This window comes from Mustela lutreola, chromosome 16 (genome assembly GCF_030435805.1).
Source record: "Mustela lutreola isolate mMusLut2 chromosome 16, mMusLut2.pri, whole genome shotgun sequence".
Lineage (NCBI taxonomy): Eukaryota > Metazoa > Chordata > Mammalia > Carnivora > Mustelidae > Mustela > Mustela lutreola.
This window is the reverse complement of record NC_081305.1, coordinates 56,580,358-56,599,623: the sequence shown is the minus strand read 5'-3', so window position 1 is coordinate 56,599,623 and position 19,266 is coordinate 56,580,358. Positions and strand designations below refer to the sequence as shown.

The 19,266-nt window shown below is 44.3% G+C and overlaps 1 protein-coding gene across 1 annotated transcript; it reads left to right on the top strand.

The window, feature by feature from the left end:
* Positions 1-5,098: 5,098 nt before the first annotated feature.
* On the top strand, positions 5,099-18,382 carry ELSPBP1 (epididymal sperm binding protein 1). Its single transcript, XM_059153434.1, has 5 exons — positions 5,099-5,177; positions 11,338-11,475; positions 14,710-14,856; positions 15,895-16,053; positions 18,225-18,382. The coding sequence occupies exons 1-5, from the start codon at positions 5,108-5,110 to the stop codon at positions 18,380-18,382; spliced, it is 672 nt and encodes a 223-aa protein (XP_059009417.1). The 5' UTR covers positions 5,099-5,107.
* Positions 18,383-19,266: the final 884 nt, after the last annotated feature.

The window sequence follows — 19,266 nt, the reverse complement described above, 5'->3', positions numbered from 1 at the left end:
GAGTCCGATGTGGGGCTTGATCCCAAGATCTTGAAATCATAACTTGACCCTAAGGCAGATGCTTAACCAACTGAGCCGCCCAGGTAGCCCTAGAAGGTAACATTTTCAGAAAAGCTTGGAAGATGATAAATAACAAAAAGTAAAAGAAAGAAGACTATCATAGAACATTCCCCAAATAAACTTACTTAATGAATTAATTACTACAAGCCTAACATGGTGAAGAGAAGACTGGCTGATACTATCATCATCATACCATTAATGGCCAATATCTACTGTGATCTTTCTCTACAGCAGGCACTGTGTTAAGTACTTTATATCTTTTATCCAACAACTCTGTGGAGTAGGTATGATTCTCATTTTGTGGATGAGGAAGTGCCCTGCCCACCATCACTCTGCCAGCTTCCGGGGATGTATCCACACGGGCTGTGGATGTGATCCCTGTGAAATGCTGGCACCCTAGCAATGTGCTTTGCTCTGTGGGTGTTTGCTAGATCTGGTCCAACATAGCTCCTTCTGAAAATTAACATTCTAAAGCCAGACATCTATATAGATTTTATAGATTTTCAATTTCGTAATTTTGAATGGCCTCATATTGCTTTATCCAAATTTTAACCATTTGCACATTAGTGTGTGAGCATGTGTACATCCAAACACCTGTACGTGTATGTATATAATGTGTGTGTATTTGTGCATATGTGTAAGTATACACACCTGTAACATGTGCACATGTACATATATATGGGTGCATATACATAATTATTATTTTTAATTATGAAAGTCACACACATCTATGGTAAAACATTTAAATGGAGAGTCTCACAGTTGTCCTCAGCTGCTCATTCTCACTTCTCAGAGATCCTATCAACCAAAACTATGGTGAGAATGGCAGGATGCCAACTCCAACTACCCCACGGCCCAGGACAAAAGGTCCTCTGCAACGTTTGAATGTGCCAGTGCTCAGAGAATAGCTTGGTCCTAACCTGAATGTTCCAGACGTGGGTGTCTGGCTATTATGGCTCACTTTATGGTTCAACCATTGTCTTGAACCACCCCCAAACATTTTCTATTAATATCCAAATGTCAATCCAAGGAGACTCATTAACATTCCAGACTATCAGTTCCTATTGGCTCCTTGCATACATACAACACCTCAGATACCTAAGGGGAAGCATCCATGTAGAAAGAAGAGGAAGTGCAAAGGTCCTGAGGTGGAAGGAAGCTTGGCCTGTGCTGGAAGCAGTGGAAAGCTTAGTGTAGCTGAGGCAGATCAAGGGAGAACAAGAGTGATAAAGAATAAACTTTGAAGGGAAGGCCATGGTAGGGACTGTGGATTGTATCACAAAAGGGATGGAGAACTATGAATTAATGGATGCCACTTGCCCCCACTTTAGTCTCTCCAGTGGCTTCCATTTACATTTAGAATCTAAGGGTGGCTCTGCAGGGTCCGCCTCCATCCACCTTATCAAGCATCTCTCAGGCCTCACTCCTCCCTGCTCAGGCATTCCAGGTGATCCTTAAATACATCTAGCTCTTTCTTACATCCTGCCTCTTTGGCCCAGAAGAGCTGCCACTGCCCCAGGCTCCCCTCACATCTACATCCCACACTTCCTGCAAGCCTGTTTCAGTGTCATCTTCTCAGAAAAGCCTCCCTTGACCTCCTGACCAGATGTCACCTTGCCCCAGTTATTCCTTATGGCAGCCTTGGTCCTTCTCTTTTATAACCACGATCATGAGCAAGAGTTTCATGCTTGTCTCTGGTTTATTTCCTTCCTGCCTATCTCCTTCGCAGACAGCCAGACCCACGAAGGCAGGGTCCAGGCCTGTCTCACACACAGCTGTCGCTCATCTCTGAGCTCTGCAGACTACGCATGTTGCAGGCTCAGTAATATTTAAACGAATGCTTTGAAGCAAGCACCAAGAGAGGCCCAATCTGCAGCCCTGTGGATGGGACAGAGGAGAGCCTGGAGGCCAGGACATCCATGAGGGAACATGACCACTGCTTGGGGGAGAGAAGGTGAAAGCCTGGCTTTGCAGGAGCAGGAGAGACAGAGAGAAGGTGCTGGTTTCAAGAGCCCTTCAGGAAGTAGAAGCTACCGGGGCTTTGATGATTGCTAAGACATGACATGGAGAAAGCTTTACTCTTGGGCTGACCACTTGAGAGATGGGGAAGAACACTTAGTCCGTTTGGGCTGCTGTTACAGAAATATCATACACCGGGGGACTTAGAAATAGCAGGTTTCTCGTGGTTCGGTTATCTGGAAGTCCAAGACCGTGGCACTGGCAGATCCAGGGTCTGGGGAAAACCCATTTCGTGGTAGATAACCCCCTCGTCACTGAGTCCTCGTGTGGTGGAATACACAAGGGAGATCTCTAGGGTCCCTTTGACAAGGGCACTAATCCCACTCATGAAGCTTCACCCTCATGACCTCATCACTCCCAAAGATCCTACTTCCTATTGCCAACACTTGGGGGTTAGGATTCCAACCTATGAATTTGGGGGAGACAAAAACATTCAGACCATAAGAAACATAGTGCAATTAAGCGAAGTCATGTGTGTGGGGGGGTGGGCGAAAGGGATATTTGGGGCTTTATATCAGGAGCCCAGTCTTGGAATCTGAGGTGCTTGAGGGCCATCCAGATGGACATATCCAGGAGGAAGGTGAAAATACAATCTTGACACTCAGAAGTGAAATTTGCCTGGAGAGGTCTGGTATGGACGATGATGTTGGCTGATACTTCTGGTGGGCTTAGTGCACATGAGGTAAGCCTGAAGACAGCGTCGCACAGCAGCTAAGAGCCCAGTTTCTGGTATTAGGTTGTCAGAATTCAGGTAGGAGCCCCACCGTTTTCGAGGTTTGTGATCCTCAGCAAGACGCTTAAGTTTTCTGTGCCTCCATTTCCCCAAATGTGCAACAGAGATACTGGTGCCTCCCACTTTGGGGTACTATCAGGATCATAATGAATTTAGAATAGTGTATAGCACTCAGTATTACCTGTTTTTTTTTTTTTTTTTAATGATCTCTCTTAGTCATAACAAGCCTAAATGGTAGGTAAGATTAGTATCCCCATTTTTAAAAAAGTATTTTAGTGGCGCCTGGGTGACTCAGTGGGTTAAAGCCTCTGCTTTCGGCTCACGTCATGATCCCAGGGATCGAGCCCCGCATCGGGCTCTCTGCTCAGTGGGGAGCCTGCTTCCCTTCCTCTCTCTCTGCCTGCCTCTCTGCCTACTTGTGATCTCTGTCTGTCAAATAAATAAATAAAATCTTTTTTAAAAAGTGTTTTATTTATTTGATAGAGAGAGAGAGAGATCATGAGCAGGAGAAGGGGCAGACTCCCCATTGAGCAGGGAGCCCGACTTTGGGCTCAGTCCCATGACTCCAAGATCATGACCTGAGCCAAACACAGGTGCTTAACTAACTGAGCCACCCAGGCACCCCAGTAGCCCCATTTTTTAGGTGATGAACCTAAGGCTTGGAGAATTTAAGTAAATCTGAAGGTCACCCGGGTGGTAAATGGTAGAGTCAGGATTTCAGCCAGGACAAGCTAGCCTTCACAATCAAAGTTGGGGGGGGGTGTCCAACCTTGGAGTCTGACCCACCAGTCAGGGTTAGTCATGAGTCGGTAGGCAGTGAATGAGGCATTACTCAGAAAAAAAGTTTGGGGCATGGTGCTGTGGTTAAAGAGAATGAGAGAAATCAGAAAATGCTCCCATATGTAGCAAAAAGCCAAGTGAAAGGGTATGTTCAGAGACCCTGGTGCTCAGACCCTGGTCCTGTTGGAGGACTGGAATCAATGGTTTTGGGATTTTGTTTTCCCAACCCATCATTCAGATTTGTTTTTAAGAATTGATGTCATCTGATGTCTCTCCGAGCTTCCCTAATCTTTGCCTTAATTATTCATGAACACAATTAACAATTGACAATGGAAACATACTTTCATATCAGGGTCCGCCTGGACCCTCACGGCTTCCCCCAGAGCCAGGAGTTATGAACCTATGCTCTGCAGGTGAGAAGACAAAGGCCCACAGAGGGGAAGTGGTTTACTGAACTTGAGAACTCCGACGCTGGTGTAAACAGTTCTGCCGTTGAACCCGAAGTCTGTCACCTACCATCTGCGGTGCTCGGATAAGTTAGGGTTAGACTTACCCTCTGAAATCTTGATTTCGCTCTTCTGTAAACAGAGCTGGTCATGCCTGCTCATCAGGCGCTCAATACCAGGTAGACAGCAGGAGCGGTAATAGTAACTGAAACTCGACACAAAACCAGACCACCCATTCCAACCCTGGGTTGCTGTTTCTGTGGAGAACGGCACACCTATGTGTCATTAAGCAAAGGGCACAGAGGCAAATGGAGGTAGAAGTTAAGGCTGGGGAGGATGGTAAATGGGGATCATAAAGGTACTTTAATATCCAGCTGGAGGTGGGTGTGAGCACGAGGAGGGTTTAAGGCTACTGTTAAGACCCCCATGATGAGTAGAGCCTTTGGAGCCACTTACATGGATTAGAATCCTGCCATTTCCTCGCTGTGTAACCAACTGAGGCAGATCACTTGGCTTCTCTGAGCCTCAGCTTGCTCATCTGTAAAATGGGATTAAACTAGCTATCATTTCATTTCATAGTGTGTGTTGAGCTCCTAGCCTGGAAGGGAGAAACATAGTAATCGCTGAGCTCCTAGCCTGGTGCTCAGCGAATACTATGTTTCTCCTTCCCAGCACAAGGACCCCTCCGTAATGACTGTGGATATATTTTTTCTTTCCTGTAAGAGTAAATTATTCTTCACTGCCCTCTAGGGGTAGGAAGTAAAATGGCATGTGTGACACCGAACCCTGGAATTAGTGGAAGAAGAAGGAACACATAGGAGCAAAATTTTTGTCTTCCTGGGGCGCTGGGTGGCTCAGTCAGTTGAGCATCTGCCTCCGGCTCGGGTCTTGATCTTGGGGTCCAGGGACCTGGCTCCGTGTCAGGCTCCCTGCTCAGAGAGGAGTCAGCTTCTCCCTCTCCCTTTGCCACTTGGGCACACACACTCTCTCTTTCTCAAATAAATAAATAAAATATTAAAAAAAATTTTTTTTCCCCTTCCTTGAGACCAGAAAGAAGAGGCCAGTTGAGATGAACCCATGGTCCAGTTACCTGTTGGGATGGACGACCTTCGTCCTCTACTCCTTTGAGACAAGTGGAAGTGAGTATACTGGAAAATGATGGGGAGGATTTGGAAACCAGAAAGAACGAATGGGGCCAAAGCAAAGATTGCTGGAGTCAGGTAGAGAGGAGATGGAGAATAGAGAATCATTTGCTTCTGGACTGCCTTGACCATGGATAACTGAAAATGTGGGAAGCAAGATAAGTGGGTAGGGGCTATAATGGACATGGGCATTTTTCATGGCGGTCAGCACATGGTAAGGAAGTGCAGATGTGTTAATTAAAAGGAGGGGGCTCTAGGGGTGCCTGAGTGGCTCAGTTGGTTACACATCCAACTCTGGATTTTAGCTCAGATCCATGAGATTGAGCCCCGCGTCAGGCTCTGAGTTGGGCATGGAGCCTGCTGAGGATTCTCTCCCTCTCCCTTTGCCACTCCCCCACCACTCGTACGCTCAGTCTCCCTCTTTCTCTACATAAAAGGAGGGGTGTCTATAATTCCAATAGATTGAGTCCTCAGACTCCAACTCAGATCTTCCACTCTTTTTCTTAGATTGTGGTAAAATGCCCAGAACCTGAAATCTACTATTTCAACTATTTTGAAGCACACAGTTCAGTAGAACAGCATTGACTTTGTTGTACAACCAAGAGCCAACACTCTTTTCAGCTTGCAAAACTAGAACTCTGTACCCATTAAACGACTCACACTTGCCCTCCCTCCAGCTCTGCCAACCACCGTTCTATTTTCCGTCTCTGTGAATTTGACCGCTCTAGATACTTGATGAAAGTGGAATCAAATCGTACTTGTCTTATTGTGACTGGCTTGTGTCACTGAGCATAGTGTCCTCGAGATTCATCCATGTCGCAGCAGCTGTCAGAATTCCCGTTCCTTTTAAGGCTGAATGATATTTCACTGTGTGTGTGTACACACATACACATACATTTTGTTTATCCACTCATCCATTGATGGACTTGGATTGTTTCTATCTTCTGGCTATTGTGAATAATGCTGTTATAAACATTAGGTGTTACAAGTACTTCCTTGAGTACCCACTTAAAAAAAATTATTTACTTATTTTACAGAGAGAGAGCACAAGCAGGGAGAGTGGCAGACAGAGGAAGAGGGAGAAGCAGGCCCTATGCTGGGCAGAGAGCCTGACACGGGGCTCAATCCCAGGACCCTGGGATCATGACTTGAGCCAAAGGCAGATGCTTAATGACCGAGCCACCCAGGCGCCCCAAGAGAACCCACTTTCAATTCTTTGGGGGGATATAGCCAGAAAGGGAATTGCTGGGTCATATGGTAATTCTGTGTTTAAGTTTTTGAGGAACTGCCACACTATTTTCCAAAGCAGCTGCATCATTTTGTATTCCCATCAACAGGGCATAAAGTTTCAAATTTTCCACATCCTTGCTAACACTTGTTTTCTGTCAAAAAAAAAACAAAACCCAAAACAAATAAACAAACAAAAACCCAGTAGCCATTCTAGTGGGTGTGAGTCCATGCTCTTAATATATCTAGGAATCTAAATCAGCTCCCCAAAGATCATATGGTAAACACAGAAGCAGAACCAAGAGAGACCCTGATTATATGTAGTTCACTCAAGCTATGGTGAAACAATTCCCCACAATGAATATCCTTTTCTACCTGACAAGCCCTTTCCCTTGGATAGGCTCAAGAAACCCTCATTTTTTTTTTTTAAGATTTTGTTTATTTATTTGTCAGAGAGAGAGAAAGAGAGAGCATAAGCAGAGGGAGGAGCAGGGGGAGAAGCAGGATCCCCACTCAATAGGGAGCCTGATGAGCGACTCAATTCCAGGATCCTGGGACCATGACCTGAGCTGAAGGCAGAGGTTTAACCAACTGAGCCACCCGGGCCTCCCTCAAGAAACACTCCTATTTTCATGCACTTGGATTCCATGAAGCCCTTTTTCTTTTTTTTAAATAATATTTTTAAAAGATTTTATTTACTTATTTGACACAGAGAGACACAGTGAGAGAGGGAACACAATCAGGGGAGTGGAGAGGGAGAAGCAGGCTTCCCACCGAGCAGGGGGCCCGATGCAGGGCTCCATCCCAGGGCCCTGGGATCATGACCTGAGCTGAAGGCAGCCGCCCAATGGCTGAGCCACCCAGGTGCCCCCATGTAGTCATTTTTCAATGATCACATTCTATATTCCAGAGATTTCTAATATCTTTGGAATATAGGTCACTGGACAGGCACTACAGTCCATGAAATCCCGGATTGGTATAAAAAAAAGGTGTGCACTTACCAGGGTAGTGAGAACAGATCTTGAAACAGACAAACTCCAAACCATCAGCAGCTTAGCATGAAACATTTTATTTCTCGTTCCCATAAAGCCCAGTAAGAGTGCGTCTGGTCAGCAGGGGTCCATTCACCTTCCGCTATGGGGCTCTCCACCAACACCGAGGGCTTTTGGGTGCTGTGTGGATTCTTTGCTTGCAGCTGATAGACAAGAGCCAAGAGTGTGATAATCTTGGAAGAGAGGTTTTTTTTTTTTTTTTTTTTTTTTGGCCAGGAAGTGATATCTGTTCCTTTCTCCCATTTCCACTGGCCTGAACTCACAGAATGCTTAGCTGCAAGGGAGTCTGGGAAATGTGGCTTTGAACAGTATGTTTAGGAGGAAGATGAAGCTGGTTTTGAATCCACAGCAGTCTCTGCCGCAGGGAATTATGAGCGTTTTCCCGAGAGAAGGTCTGGCTTCTCACAAGAACTGAGGAGACCCAAAAGGCTAAGAACCCAGAGTTTATTCAGACAGGGAACCATGCCAGATTTCCCAGTTCTTGTCTCATTCTGGTCATACCTTCCTGAGACCACCTCCACATTCCTGTGGCGAGACTTGGCACATATTTATGGTTAACTTATTCAGTACACATTGACTGAGTGATTCCCAAAGGCCGGGCACCGTGCAATGGGTCAGAAACATGGCAGTAAATAAACTTATGCCCTATACTCAGAGACCTCACAGCAAACGGGAGTGATAGACATGGAAACAGATAACTGTATTTTTTGACTATTTGGTAAGTATATTGATAAAGATTGGCTCAGAGTATTGGAAGAGTGTGGAAGAGTATTAATCTGGACTGAACCAAGTCGTGTGGTTGAGTAATGGGGAATAAGGCTAGGAAGAAAGAAAAGAGCAGGGTGAGGGCATGAGCCAAATGCCAAAGACAAGAAAGAGCATGGAGGAAGGTCGAGGAAATGTTAATCAGACAGTGAGAACAGAGAGGTCAGCAGGGCCCAGATGAGAGAGGATTTCAACCCAGTTAAGAAGATCAGACCATCTGCTGGGTTACTTTGCAGATGGCTAATAGTATCTATTATGTGTTGATTCTTACTAACAACTCCCAAGGATAATCTTAATCCTGGGTCAAGGGGGCATCTGCCTGCCCTCACTTCACCACCAGCATCCTATGCTCTGGTGGTGTCCCTGACTGAGAATCATTGATGATGATGATGACGGTGATGGTGACGATCGCTAGCATTCGCTGGGTAGCAGTCATGTGCTCTTTTAAGCACTTTCCAAATATTAACTGATTTCAACTGTATAAAACCAAGACCAGAAAGTTCTGAGACCCAGAGGTTGAAAGCGCAATGTGAGTTCAAGGCCTCTACTTGCGTCAACCCACCAGCGAAGCTCAAAGATTGAGGTCTGCCTTTCCACCCCCTCCCAGGACATCCCTCATCCACCCTTATGATGGCTTAGGTCAGATCATACAGGCTAAGAATCTGATCCAGAAGAGATGGGGCTACTAGGTTGAAGGTAGAGAGGATGTCTTGTTCATCTGTATTGGTAACAGACTAACTATCCCCAAACGTCAGTGGCTGAACTCAGTAGCGTTCACATCAAACTCAGCTAGCACTTCGATGTGGATGTGTGGTGGGAAGCCTCTTCTGTTGAGATTCAGAGACACAGGATCCTTCTGTATCATGGCTCCTCCAGCCCCTAGAGCCTCAAGGTTCTCTGCAGGGTCATCCTTTTTATCTGAGTTTCTCAACCTGGCCACTGTTGGCATTTGGGGCCAGTTGGCTTTGTTGTGGAACCTGTGCATGGTAAGAAGTTTAGCAACAACCCTGGCCTCTACCTAGTAGATCCCAGGAGTACACCTACCAGTATCCCCTTCTCCCAGCTGTAACAACCAAAATGCCTCCAAACTTTGTCTAATGTCTTTTTCTCCATTGAGAACCATGGCTGTATATCTAGCTGACAGAAGAAAGGAGCATGGAGGTTTGCTTGGGAGCAAGGAAGTAGCTAACATCATTTCCACCCACATGAGTTGTAACTGAGTCACGTGACCCCACCTAACTATAAGAAAGTCAAAAAATAGGTTCGAGCTAGGAACCCATTTAGTGAGTCCACGGAAGCTTTGTCTCACCGTGTTTGGAATAGGAACACACACACACACATACACATACACACACATGCACACACACTATATAACCTATCAGAATGTCTTTATCATAGTAAGCCTTCGTTATATCCTTGTGGGAGGGAAAAAGAGAGAGGAGGAGGGAATCACAGGATGAAGGCAAAGAGAAAAGCTATGATTTTGGACCATTAGATAAAAAATTCTAGTTCTCATTCTAGTTCTGCTCAAAAAAAAAAAAAAAAGGCATTAAGTTGAAATGATTCCTTATCTTACATGGGTCTTTACTCCCTTCTCCATGATGTGAAGAATTTGAGCTAGAATTTCTTTCTCTCTTTCTTTTAATTTCTTTCTTTCTTTCTATTTCTTTCTTTCAATATATTATTTATTTATTTGACAGAGAGAGAGTGAGAGAGGGAACACAAGCAGGGGGAGTGGGAGAGGGAGAAGCAGGCTTCCTGCCGAGCAGGGAATCCGATGCAGGGCTCGATCCCAGGACCCTGGGATCATGACCTGAGCCAAAGGCAGACACTTAACATCTGAGCCACCCAGGCGCCCCTAGAATAGAATTTCCTAAGATGTGTTTCAGGGAACATTATTCTCCAAAGCTATCAAGGGATTGGGGAAAAGGACAATTTAAGATACTCCATACACCTCTTGCTAATTCAGTTCTCATTTGCATACTGGCTCTGCTAATGAGTCCTGCATTAAGGAAATCTGTCTAGCTTTTTTTTTTTCACGTGGCATTTTCTGAACTTCCATCTTCATTTTGTCAGTTCTTTCTTAAGCATCTCCTATGAGCAAGTGACTGTTCTAGTTTCCAAGGATACACTGCGTCAAAGACAAAGTCCCTGTCCTCACACCGAGGAATACAAAGGCCAAGGGTTGCATTTCTCTAACTTTCCTCATCCAAGTACCACCTCCTCAACATTTGCCATATCTGCACCCCAGCATCACTGGCTCCACCTTCTTCTTTAGATATGATCTCTTCTTCACTTTAACACCCTTATTTTATTTTTTTAAAAGATTTTTAAAATTTATTTGAGAGAGAGGGATTACAAGTAGGCAGGCAGAGGAGGGGGGAAGCAGGCTCCCTGCTGAGCAGAGAGCCTGATGTGGGCCTTCATCCCAGGACCCTGGGATCATGACTTGAGCTGAAGGCAGAGGCTTAACCCACTGAGCCACCCAGGTGCCCCAACACCCTTATTTTAAAGGATAGTTAACATCAGGTCTATAATCTATAAAAATGCTACTACTTGCCATAAATAGAAATTGCAAACAAAAATACTGTGAAAACAAAATCCTATTATTAGATTCTACTAGATGCTATTGTCCCAATACAGCTTTGAGCTTGTGACCTGCCCTCTTTTTGTTGTTGTTAAAAGGGAGATTATTCAAAATTAGAGACATGATAGAGAAATAGCAGCATTAAAATGAAGTTTTCTCTTTTGTCATCAGAAAGATTGAAAAGAGCACTGCAAAATGAAATTGCTTTTCAGAATTAGTTAATGTGTGTCCTTCCATTACCTACCGTGATATTATGACCTTTACCAGATGTGTTTGCTGTAATGTTGATGGTGCTCTGCTGGTCTGAGGACAACTTTATCCCGGTTGTTTTCATGGTTTATGAGACTCCTTCCCTGTACTCTTGGTCTCAACAAAGCTGGACATGCCCTTATATGTCACAAGAAAGCTCGATGCTAAGACTTCACATGTCACCTTCAGACCCCCCCCCCATGGGAACCAAACCAAAACTCATCCTTGGCTCTTTGACTGTGATGAAGCCCCTCTGTTTTGTCTCTCTTTCTTCCAGATCAGAAAGATTCATGTGTCTTTCCCTTCATCTACAAGGGGTCTTCCTACTTTTCTTGCATCAAAACCAATAGCCTCTCCCCTTGGTGTGCAACCAGAGCCATTTACGATGGGCAGTGGAAGTATTGCATGGTGGACGGTGAGTAGTGCCATGCTGTCCCCTCAGGAGGCCTCCTCAAATTATGGGTCACAAAAGAGAATGTGTGGATTTGTATAATATGATCATATTTTTGCACACGAGTTATGATACGTGTTTGTGTGCCTAGAAATGCTGCAGGAGGCCAAGCACTGGATGCTAATAATGGGGTAATGATGTTAAAAACGATAGTGTTGAAAATGGAGCTCTCTGAACCACCGTATTCTTTGTCTCTTTCTTGATTTTCTAAATTAATAAGGAAAAACAGAGACAAAGTATAAGGGATTTGAGAAGGGATTTAAGAGACTCTGTTTACTTTTTTCTCAAAGCCCAAGACATTTTTGTAATTGTATGATTTCTATCTTTTGTGCACGGGACAAAGGGCATTTTGTTTTAACCAATATCCTATTGTTGGACATTTTAATTGTTCCTACTAGTAACCAGGTGTTGAATATTTAGAACCTACTTTTCCCTGTACCACTGTTCTTGACTCTCTTAGATTGAATTCTCCCTTTGATAATAAATATAACACCCTTTTTACTATCCCGAAATAAAATTTATAAAGAACATTACCTATTCTAAATTCCTAACCTCAAAATAAATCAACATAATTCCATAACTGCAGAAGAAGAGAAATAAAAAGAAGCAATATTGTTGTAAAGTAATTAAGCACCCATGACCCTATCTAACCTACAAGATATTAGAAAGTGGCCAGACTCTTGTACCTCCAAGCAGAATCTCTTTGATTGCAAGAGCTAAAAATGACTACAAAGAAGCCCCATTACACAGAAAAAACCAAACCAGACCTGGAAGCAGTACAATCCCTGGCTGAAAATATTGCTCAAACAATGCAAATCAGGATCAACTGGCAGAAACTGAACCTGAAAATTAGAGGGTTTTTTTTTTTTTTTTGAATTCTGGAACATGTCCCCAAACATGCATAAGATGTACAAAAGGGGACAAAACTCTGCCAGAACTGCATATACTAGACACAGTCAAGGCCCTGAGAGTCAACAACCTGCATTTGATTTAACCCCTTCAGCCATGTCACCAAGGGCTCCTATTAGATGAAGGCATCTTTTGCATCTTCTCCCTCAGATCTGGCTTCTGAACCAAGTACTGCTCTTTGAACCCATACTGGTGGGTATCTCACTCCCTGTGAATAGTGGTGGGGAAGCGGTTTTCCATGGTCATTTCTAAGTACTGCCTCACAGGACGCTTCTCGTGAGTGGAATATGGAGATCAGAAACAGATATCCATGGCAATCCCTAGTGACATTAGCTTACAATATTCATATCACTTAAACATATATTACTGTGCAGATGCTTTTCTGCTCTTTTGCAGGCTTCCTCAATAAGGACAATGTGCCACTACTGTGTAAATAGAAGAACAGAGTCATCCCTAATTCTTTCTTCCCACCCCACAGGTGACCCACCAACTAGACTTAATTTTGTCTTCAAAGTAGATACTAGCTTCAGCTTCTGGGGAGCATCTGCTTCCTCTGTCTCCATCCTTCTTGAATCACCATCAACTCTGCCAGCCAATATTTCCTAACCGGTCTTCCCAAATCCCCCTCACCTCCCTCCAATAGATTCTCCGCATATCAGTCAAAGAAACCTTTTTGGGATGTGAAGTCAGGCAAGGCTACTTCCCTGCTCATGCCCTCTGTGGCTCACCGGCACACTTAGAGGGATATCCTGACCCCCAGATAGCCAATGCAATATTGAGAAAGAAAAAACAAAGCAGGAGGTATCACATGCCCTGATTTCAGGCTATATTGCAAAACTATAGTAATAAAAACCTATGGTATTAGCATAGAAACAGACACAGGGATCAATGGAACAGAATTGTGAGTCCAGAAATAAACTAATGCATATATGGTCAATTAATTTATGACAAAGGAGCCAGAAATATGTAATGGGGAAAGGACAATCTCTTCAACAGTGGTGTTGGGAAAATGGCATAGCCACATGCAAAAGAATGAAACTGGACCCTGTTTTACACCATACAGAAAGATCAACTCAAAATGATTGAAGACTTGAACACAAGATGTAAAACCACAGACCTCCTACAAGAAAACATGGGAGTAATCTGTGAGACATCAGTCTTGGCAATGATTTTTTGGGTTTGACACCAAAATCAAAGGCAACAAAAGCAAAAATAAACAAGTGGGGCCACATCAAACTACAAAGCTTCAGTATAGAGAAAGAAACCATCAATAAAATGAAAGGCAACCTTAGAATGGGAGAAAGTGTTTGCAAAACGTGTATCTGATAAGGGGTTAATATCTGAAATATCCAAAAGAACTCCTACGACTCAGCTGGAAGAAAGAGGAAGAAGAGGAGTGGGGAGAGTTGGAGGAAGGCAAGAAGAAGGAGGGCAAGACGAGGAGACCCCTCACCTTGGTCTGGAAAGCTCCACTTGACCTTGCCCTTCCTGTCCCCATCTTCCCCTCCCTTCCTTGCCTGCTGAGCTCCAGCGACACTGACTGACATGCTTCCTGAGTATTTTGAACTCCTTCCTGTCTTTGAACTCTCACACTTTTATTCCTTCTGTCTGGACCTCAATTATCCCCAGTTTTTGCATGGTTGGCTTCGCCACATTGTGAGAACCTCTTCTCAAATGCCACCTGCTCCAAGTCTTCCTTCATCCCTTCGTCTATGAAAACCCCTCCATCATTTCCAAATGACCCTGATTCCCTCACTTAGTGTGAGTAAATCCACCCACTATAAACATAATGTTTATATTTGTATAAACATTATAAACAAATACAAACTATATTTGTAGCCCTACATTTGTGGTGGGAAATTCAATCTGTCTATGGAAGTTGCCATAAGACACCAGCACCTAGATGATAATTTTACTGTATTTGACCTCTCTGACACTTGACAATTTTTCTTTTTGGTAATGGCAGCATTCCTTGTATGTCAAGGTCTTGGCTTTATTTGTTGGTCATAAACCATCAAAATTCTTTGTCTTGACTTTATTCCTATAGGTCATTTTCTAAGAGATTCATTTTTAAGACACAGTGAAGTATGTTGTTTGTACAGCACACCATGGTTGAGATTGGGAACTTCGTTGGGGAAGTTTTGAGGATGAAAGTACAGGAAAAGGCTTTCTTAATGAAATGCTTGATGAAATGAGTGAATAAAATCTTTTCTGATGGAAGGATGATTAGATGACTGTCCCATGAATGGCCGAGAAAGTGAAACCACTCATGGGCTTCTTTCTGTACAGATTACCCACGATGCATCTTCCCCTTCATCTATCGAGGAAGGTCCCATAACACCTGCATAATGGAGGGCAGCTTCTTTGGAAGGCTGTGGTGTTCTGTCACCTCCAGCTTTGATGAGAAACAGCAGTGGAAATACTGTGAAATCAATGGTGAGGCACTGGCGCAGGGATGGGGTGTTTGGTGGGGAGGAGGGAAATAACAATGATCCTCCTGAGGGGATGGTAGCACAGGGGAGAGAAGAAGAATGGGAGCAGTCTTCTAGGAACCAAATGCCTTCTTGGAGAGTACATTAGGACAACCACAGGAGACAAGAATGTCCTGAGGCCACACTCCCCCAAGACCCCAATGTCAGCATGGAAAATCCAGTTAACCTGAGAATAAAAACCATGGGCTCACATTGGTTTTCAAGTGTTTCTGTTGCCAGAATTGCCAATAAACAGATTCACCAAGTGCTGGACCTTTCCTTAACATTTCACCTTAATAATCTCTTCACTTCTTAATGACCTCCATTCATTCTAGAGCCCTCTCTGTATTAGACTCTGATCCATGACCTCTACATATAACCTCCCATTGAATCTTTCCATGGAAGCTCTATAAGATGCCATTTTCTTCTCTATTCAATAAATGGTTGCAATAAAATTAAGTCCTGCCCAAGGTCACACTCCTAGGTGATGTCAGAGTTAGGATTTGAATTCAAGTCCATATGACGGTGGTGTCCATGTTTCTCACTAAGTAGTGTTGCCTCCATTGGGATGAAGATTCACGTGAGGCACCTATCCATGGAGCACACTTATTCCTTCATAAAATCTTCACTATGTTCTTCCCTTGGCTCTCAAAAAATCCTAATCCCATAGAACACCTTAATTTATCCTTGGCCCAGCCATCCATCACTTGTATCCTTGTCCCTACCACCCTTATCCTTAAATCTCACAATAACTCTGTTGATGAAGCCCATAGAACACAAAGCCTCTGTTCAAATAGACAGTAAACTGTGTAGTGGTTGACATTTTGGGTTCTCCCTTGTATGCAAAGTAGACCTGATAACATCACCAGGAACTCGTTTGGGTGTGTTCAATGTTATGTTGCCTTTCATGAGATAAAACGTGGTGCCTCGTTCATGTGTGATAAATGGAAGCTCTTTTTGTTGTCTCTTCTCGTCCCTGGGACCTTTCCATGATTATTTTCAGAGTATGGGGGAAATTCTTTCAGCAAGCCCTGCATCTTCCCCTCCATCTACAGAAATAGCACGATCTCTGAGTGTGTTGAAAATGAAAGCAACAAACTCTGGTGCCCAACCACAGAGAACATGGATGCGGATGGGAAGTGGAGCCTCTGTGCCGACACAAGTAACCGGGGAAGGGGACTGGGTGGGCACGGGTGGGTTTCTTCATCCATCTACTTAGCATATGTTGGGAGGTGGGCATATTGGCGATGAGTAATTCAGGGTCTCTGCCTCATGGATCTGATGGGTGAAGAGCATAAACAATGCAACTGTGTGACAGGCAAAGTACAGGCTGCTGAAGATCCAAGAGAAGGGAGCCAGTGTCAGATTTTCAAAATGCAAAACACCTAACACTTGCTTATACAAACATAGAGTAAGCACATGCTAAGGGTTTTTAAAAAAATATTTTATTTATTTATTTGAGAGACAGAGATCACAAGCAGGTAGAGAGGCAGGTAGAGAGAGGGGGAAGCAGGCTCCCTGCTGAGCAGAGAGCCCGATATGGGGGGCTCGATCCCAGGACCCTGAGATCATGACCTGAGCCAAAGGCAGAGGTTTAACCCACTGAGTCACCCAGATGTTCCTAAGGTTTAAAGAAAAATCTGGGGTGCCTGTGTGGCTCATTTGGTTAAGGATCCAACCCTTGATCTCATCTCAGGTCTTGATCTTAGGGTCATAGGATCAAGCCCCACATTGGGATCCACACTGGGCATGGAGCCTACTTAAAGAAAAAAGGCTATTAATAAGGGAACTAGAAGGATAGTGAAGCTAATTCAGGGGACATTATAAGAAACACATAAAGTCAGTGAAGAGAAGAATGTTGAGTGCAAGCAAGACTGTTAAGTTAGCTATCAAATCCATTAACGTATAATGGGCAATCAAACCTTTGTGATTATCTTGTCTGCCAGACAGAAGTTACTGGCATCTCTATGGAACAAAAATCATTCACAATGTATCAGTTTTCTATACGTTCCAGAGTTGGAGCCTCCAACAAATGCAACAGCAGGTAGTAAGTGAGATGAAGTTCCCTGTTTCCCTAGAGTAGGGGGTCTGTGAATCCCATCCTGCCTATGGGCCAGAGCTGGACCAATTTTTTTTTGTTCCCCAACCTAAGAATCATTTTTACATTTTTTTATGATTGAAAAAAGTCTGGGGCGCCTGGGTGGCTCAGTGGGTTAAGCCGCTGCCTTCAGCTCAGGTCATGATCTCGGGGTCCTGTGCTCAGTAGGGAGCCTGTTTCCTCTCTCTCTCTCTCTGCCTGCCTCTCTGCCTACTTGTGATCTCTCTCTGTCGAATAAATAAATTAAATCTTAAAAAAAAAGAAAAAGAAAAAAGAAAAAAGTCTAAAGAAGGATGGTATTTTGTGACAAGCAAAAGTATGTGAAATTCGTTACTTGGGACCCATATAAAAGAAAGAGACTGTATGAGGCACGAAGCTGAAAATACCTACCATCTGGTACTTCTAGAAAAAGTTTGATGACACTGAGCTGGAGAATCAGGTGACTGTTAGGGACTCTTCAGACAATACTCTAGGAGGACGTGAAAAGGTCATGTGTCAATCTTTCGGTGCCATTGCATGTTTTGGATAATTTTTCTAACAAAGGAGAAAAAATGTAGATTTGGTGGATGATCAGGGCAGAAGCCCTTAAGGAACGAAAATAGAACATTTTTCTGTAAATGTAATATAACATTTCCTCACAAGGCACATTGCAGGCAGCCTGCCTGCACGTCAGGACCCTGGACAGCTCTCCAGCACTGCACTGGTCTAGATATTTGCACGGAAGAGGCAGGGTGCACCTTGCTGGGCTTCAGCTAAGAATGTGGGCACTATGTGTCCCCACACGGCCACAGAAACCCCACCAGTACTGATTTGGCTTCCAAATAAATTTTAGCATGTGGAGGATTCACACACTGAGGAACTGGGATTAAAGAGGAGCCCCTGTATTACGTCCTCTCCGTGCTTTCCGCTCCGCTCCCTGGTTCCCTTGGTGACATGATGTTGTCCTTGTCTCTCCCCCTGCCAGGACCCCTTGTGCTTTCACTCTGTCCTTGTTCCCCATTCCACACCCCATGGAACTAAACTCAAATAGCTTCCCAGGGAAGAAAATCTCTGTGAGATTTAGGATTGGGTCAGCATTTCTCTCTACTAATGGGAGCCTCTGAGCAGCACCCAAACAACACACGCAAAGGTATTGTGGACCCAATTTTGATTTTAGGGTGGGCTCCGAAGCCTAAGACTTCACCACAGTGTAAAGGTACAGGGAGAACCACTGTCCTATCCTTTCTTCTCCCTAGGAATTTCCTCCTTGGTTCCTGGGTTTCCATGCCACTTCCCATTCAACTATAAAAACAAGAATTATTTTAACTGTACCAACAAAGGAACAAAGCAGAACCTTATGTGGTGTGCAACGTCTTATGACTATGACCGGGACCGCACCTGGGTGTATTGTTGATGCAAAGGTGAGATGCGTAATGTACCCCTGGGCAGTGCAGTGTCCTTCCAGCATGATTCACTGAGGTTCCCAACAGGATGAGCTCCACGACCCAGAGGTGAGGTGGGAGAGACTGGGACAGCTTCCTGACTTAGAAGGAGGTGGACGAACTCTTTCAGACCCTGAAAGTTACCATGCCAAGTTTTAGGACCAGCAGGCCTTGGGTGTGCAAGAAAAACAGAATTTCTCTAGAGCATGAGAAGAAAAGATGGGCTTGAAAGGAAACCACCAGGACTTCTCCAGTCCCCAGAGGACATGGCACCAGGTTGTTGATCTGCTAACCCCATCACTAAGTAGCCAGTGGAGGAAAAGGTGGGGTCATTTCTGCTCCCCATCATGTGGGTCCCTCCCCCACCTCCATGCATAAGTCTTCCAATCTCTCCACAGGATCCACCTCACTCTCCCTTCTAGCTCTTTCCTCTGGCTTCAGTATTCTAAGGCCTGTGGAAACTCTCAAATAGCTGGTTCTACTGACCTAATCACTCTGATTCTGGGATTTAAACACAAACAGAAGCCCTTCCCTCAGATGTGGGGACAACTCTCATGTTTCTAGCACTATATACCCTTAGGACGCATGTGGCTTATGGATGACTCCTGAATTTTGGCTTGGCCATGAAAATTATCTTCTTGGAGTAGAGGAGAGGCAAAGGAGTGGCCTTGGGGCTCTGGGTACCATCCTAACAGGGTAGATATTTAAAAACACTCACATGTTGTTGTGCCTGGGTGGCTCAGTCAGTCAAGCATCTCTTGATTTTGGCTCAGGTCATGATCTCTTGATTTTGGCTCAGGTCATGATCTCAGGGTCATAAATTGAGCCCTGAGTTGGACTCTGTGCTCCCTTCCCC

Bases quoted from the DNA above. Each gene is read 5' to 3' on its own strand.
- ELSPBP1 (XM_059153434.1), top strand. From the start codon at position 5,108: ATGAACCCATGGTCCAGTTACCTGTTGGGATGGACGACCTTCGTCCTC. The intron at 11,476-14,709 runs GTGAGTAGTGCC...CTTTCTGTACAG, and splicing joins GAAGTATTGCATGGTGGACG to ATTACCCACGATGCATCTTC. The intron at 14,857-15,894 runs GTGAGGCACTGG...GATTATTTTCAG, and splicing joins GAAATACTGTGAAATCAATG to AGTATGGGGGAAATTCTTTC.